The sequence below is a fragment of the Limulus polyphemus genome, unplaced genomic scaffold, assembly GCF_000517525.1.
Source record: "Limulus polyphemus unplaced genomic scaffold, Limulus_polyphemus-2.1.2 Scaffold1174, whole genome shotgun sequence".
Taxonomy (NCBI): domain Eukaryota; kingdom Metazoa; phylum Arthropoda; class Merostomata; order Xiphosura; family Limulidae; genus Limulus; species Limulus polyphemus.
The window spans coordinates 101,016-104,156 of record NW_013666784.1 but is presented as its reverse complement, the minus strand read 5'-3'; the positions used below and the strand labels follow the sequence as shown (position 1 = coordinate 104,156).

The following is a 3,141-nucleotide window of genomic DNA, read 5'->3' as shown; positions in this document are numbered from 1 at the left end:
ATAATATTGATAAACGAAACTTGTTGAATAATCTTTAATGGAGTAGATTACAATCACGTTACACTCAAAAATCAGCCAGTACATACAGATATATATATATTACAATATATTATCCTCAGAAATCAGCCAGTACTTCCTGAGTTAGATTATGATTACGTTATATTCAGAAATCAGCCAGTACATACAAATATATATATATTACAATAATATTATCCTCAGAAATCAGCCAGTACTTCTTGAGTTAGATTCGGATTACGTTATATTCAGAAATCAGCCAGTACTTCCTGAGTTAGATTATGATTACGTTATATTCAGAAATCAGCCAGTACATACAGATATATATATATTACAATAATATTATCCTCAGAAATCAGCCAGTACTTCCTGAGTTAGATTATGATTACGTTATACTCAGAAATCAGCCAGTACATACAGATATATATATATTACAATCATATTATCCTCAGAAATCAGCCAGTACTTCTTGAGTTAGATTCGGATTACGTTATATTCAGAAATCAGCCAGTACTTCCTGAGTTAGATTACGATTACGTTATATTCAGAAATCAACCAGTACATCCTGAGATAGATTATAATCATGTTATACTCAGAAATCAGCATGTACGTCCTGAGGTAGATTACAATCACGTTATACTCAGAAAGGCAGTTAGTAAGTTCTGAGATAGATAACAATCACGTTATATTCAGAAAGGCTGCCAGTAAGTTCTGAGGTATGTTTCAAACACAGAAATCATCCAGTTCGTCCTAGAGCTGTAACTGTATATATGGTTTGTTCTCCTTCTATAAACTAAATGAACCAGCATTCCAGGTTTCTTTGTTGTAAAAAAAAAAAAGAGATATTTGTAGGTTAGCAAAAATATTAGGTTATTTCACAACAAAATAAACTATATTCCCTAAACACAGTTTGTGTGAACACAACAACATTGATTTTTGCAATCGTACAAGCATACAAGGTTTGTGTATTTTATAACAATATAAGTGACGTGTGGTTTTAAATTAAAATTGCGTTTATTCAAATACATTATGGTAAACATCATCACAAAGTTCTATCTAACAATGATAATAATAGGTAAAACTAACTAACTATAACAATGATAATAATAGGTAAAACTAACTAACTATGACAATGACTATTTGCATTCAACATCCGATAACTTCAAATCTTCAAGTCGCTTATCTTTCAAATAGCTCGGGGTAAAACATCTGCCATAAAGATATCTGTTCACTTTGATCACTTGAGCCATTTCAGATTCTTTTTGCACCAACCAGCGTACATGACAGTCACATATAAATGGGTTACCTACAAAACACAAAGCGAAATTGGACTGATTATTACTTCTTTTAATTACTAAATAATTATTTTAAACCTAGTATGAAGAAAACTCATTTTTGTTACACGAACAAAAAACAACTTCGGAAATCCCGTTGTCAGGATTCCGATCCTCTACCATTGGTCACTATACAACTATGTTATTATATGGGTGGCTTTTCCTGTGTGATTTTTGACACCTTTAAGATCTAGTGACAGATGAGCAGACGGTGAAAGAGATGTACCCAAAGTTAACGTCCTTCTAAGTATTATTCTAAAGAACTACTATGTAAAACTAAGTTCAGACATGGGGAGTGTCTTTAGTTTGTTAAGTGGAAACAAATCTTATACAAAAAGCAACTTCTTGCTTAATTGGTTTAATATTTAGGTGGACGCTAATTTTATACAAGAGGAGCTTCTTCTATAATTGTATAAGGTAATTGGGATAATATTTAAGTGGAAACTAATATTATACAAAATCAACTTCTTCCTTAATTGGGATGGTATTTAGGTGGAAGCTAATTTTATACAAGAGTAGCTTCTTCTATAATTGTATAAGGTAATTGGGATAATATTTAAGTGGAAACTAATATTATACAAAATCAACTTCTTCCTTAATTGGGATGGTATTTAGGTGGAAGCTAATTTTATACAAGAGGAGCTTCTTCTATAATTGTATAAGGTAATTGGGATAATATTTAAGGTGGAAGCTAATTTTATACAAGAGGAGCTTGTTGCACAACAACTGTCTATGTTTTAAGTGACTTTGATAACCACATTTTAAGGTATTTGTTAAATACATAAAGAAAATTCAAAGCCTTTACCTTGTAGATAAACATCCAATAACGTACTCCAAATTGGCTGCCACGTGGCTTCGGTCAGTCGTATCAGGTGATTGTCCGCTATATTTATCAGTTTCAAGTTGGGCATCTCAGTGAAAATGTCTTTGGAAAGGGACCAAAGTTTATTCCCCCTATAAATAACCAAGATAAACATAAACTTTTATAGATTACCCTACTATTCATAAGAAGAACAACTGAACAAGGTAAATTTTATTAACTTAATATGTACACATCTGATACACGTAATGTGAAATACACATTGTCATATATCTCGGGTGTTTCTTTTTGTAGAAAGTTCTTAATTACTCATTAAACGTATTGATAATACAGATCATTCAAGTTTATTTTTTTATGAACCAGTGGACTTATATTCATTATATGGGCGGTTCTTTCTTAGTTTTTATTCATTTATGATTCATAAAGTTGAACATTAATTTAAGGTAAGCTTTCCTAATTTCAGTTTTGGATTGCAGTTTTGTTGTTTTCCTAAGTGAAAATTAACCGGACAATTTCTATGATAATACTTATGAATCCAGTTTTGCTATACTAATGATATCATAAGACTTTTAAGGCAGATACAAGGGGTGTTCGTGGGGTATATTCATCCGAAATTTATTACAATTAGAGTGATAATTTTGGCCACTTCTAATGCATTGGGGTTAAATGAGATGTAAATTATAAAAAAACAACAAGCGAAAGTAATGTAAAAATAAATAGTTGAAAGTTGTTTTAACACAAATATACATAATGGGCTCTCGGACCTCTGTTCACCGTGAGAATCGAACGCTGGATTCTAACGTTGTAAGTTTGTTTGTTTTAGAACTAAGCCATATTAGGTTAGCACAAATATACATAATGGGCTCTCGGACCTCTGTTCACCGTGAGAATCGAACGCTGGATTCTAACGTTGTAAGTTTGTTTGTTTTAGAACTAAGCCATATTAGGTTAGCACAAATATACATAATGGGC

General features: G+C 31.6%; 1 protein-coding gene across 1 annotated transcript; it reads right to left on the bottom strand.

Annotated features, from left to right (window-relative positions):
- Positions 1–939: 939 nt before the first annotated feature.
- LOC111086538 (slit homolog 2 protein-like) lies at positions 940–2,285 on the bottom strand. Its single transcript, XM_022389734.1, has 2 exons — positions 2,155–2,285; positions 940–1,321 (listed from the first exon to the last, which is right to left on the bottom strand). Exons 1-2 carry the CDS (start codon positions 2,258–2,260, stop codon positions 1,152–1,154), a joined length of 276 nt encoding a protein of 91 aa, XP_022245442.1. The 5' UTR covers positions 2,261–2,285; the 3' UTR covers positions 940–1,151.
- Positions 2,286–3,141: the final 856 nt, after the last annotated feature.

What these genes read in the sequence shown, in the direction of transcription:
- LOC111086538 (XM_022389734.1), bottom strand. Translation starts at nt 2,260, where the DNA reads ATGCCCAACTTGAAACTGATAAATATAGCGGACAATCACCTGATACGA. An exon ending in ATTGGATGTTTATCTACAAG is followed by an intron (nt 1,322 to 2,154) that starts GTAAAGGCTTTG and finishes TGTGTTTTGTAG; the next exon opens with GTAACCCATTTATATGTGAC.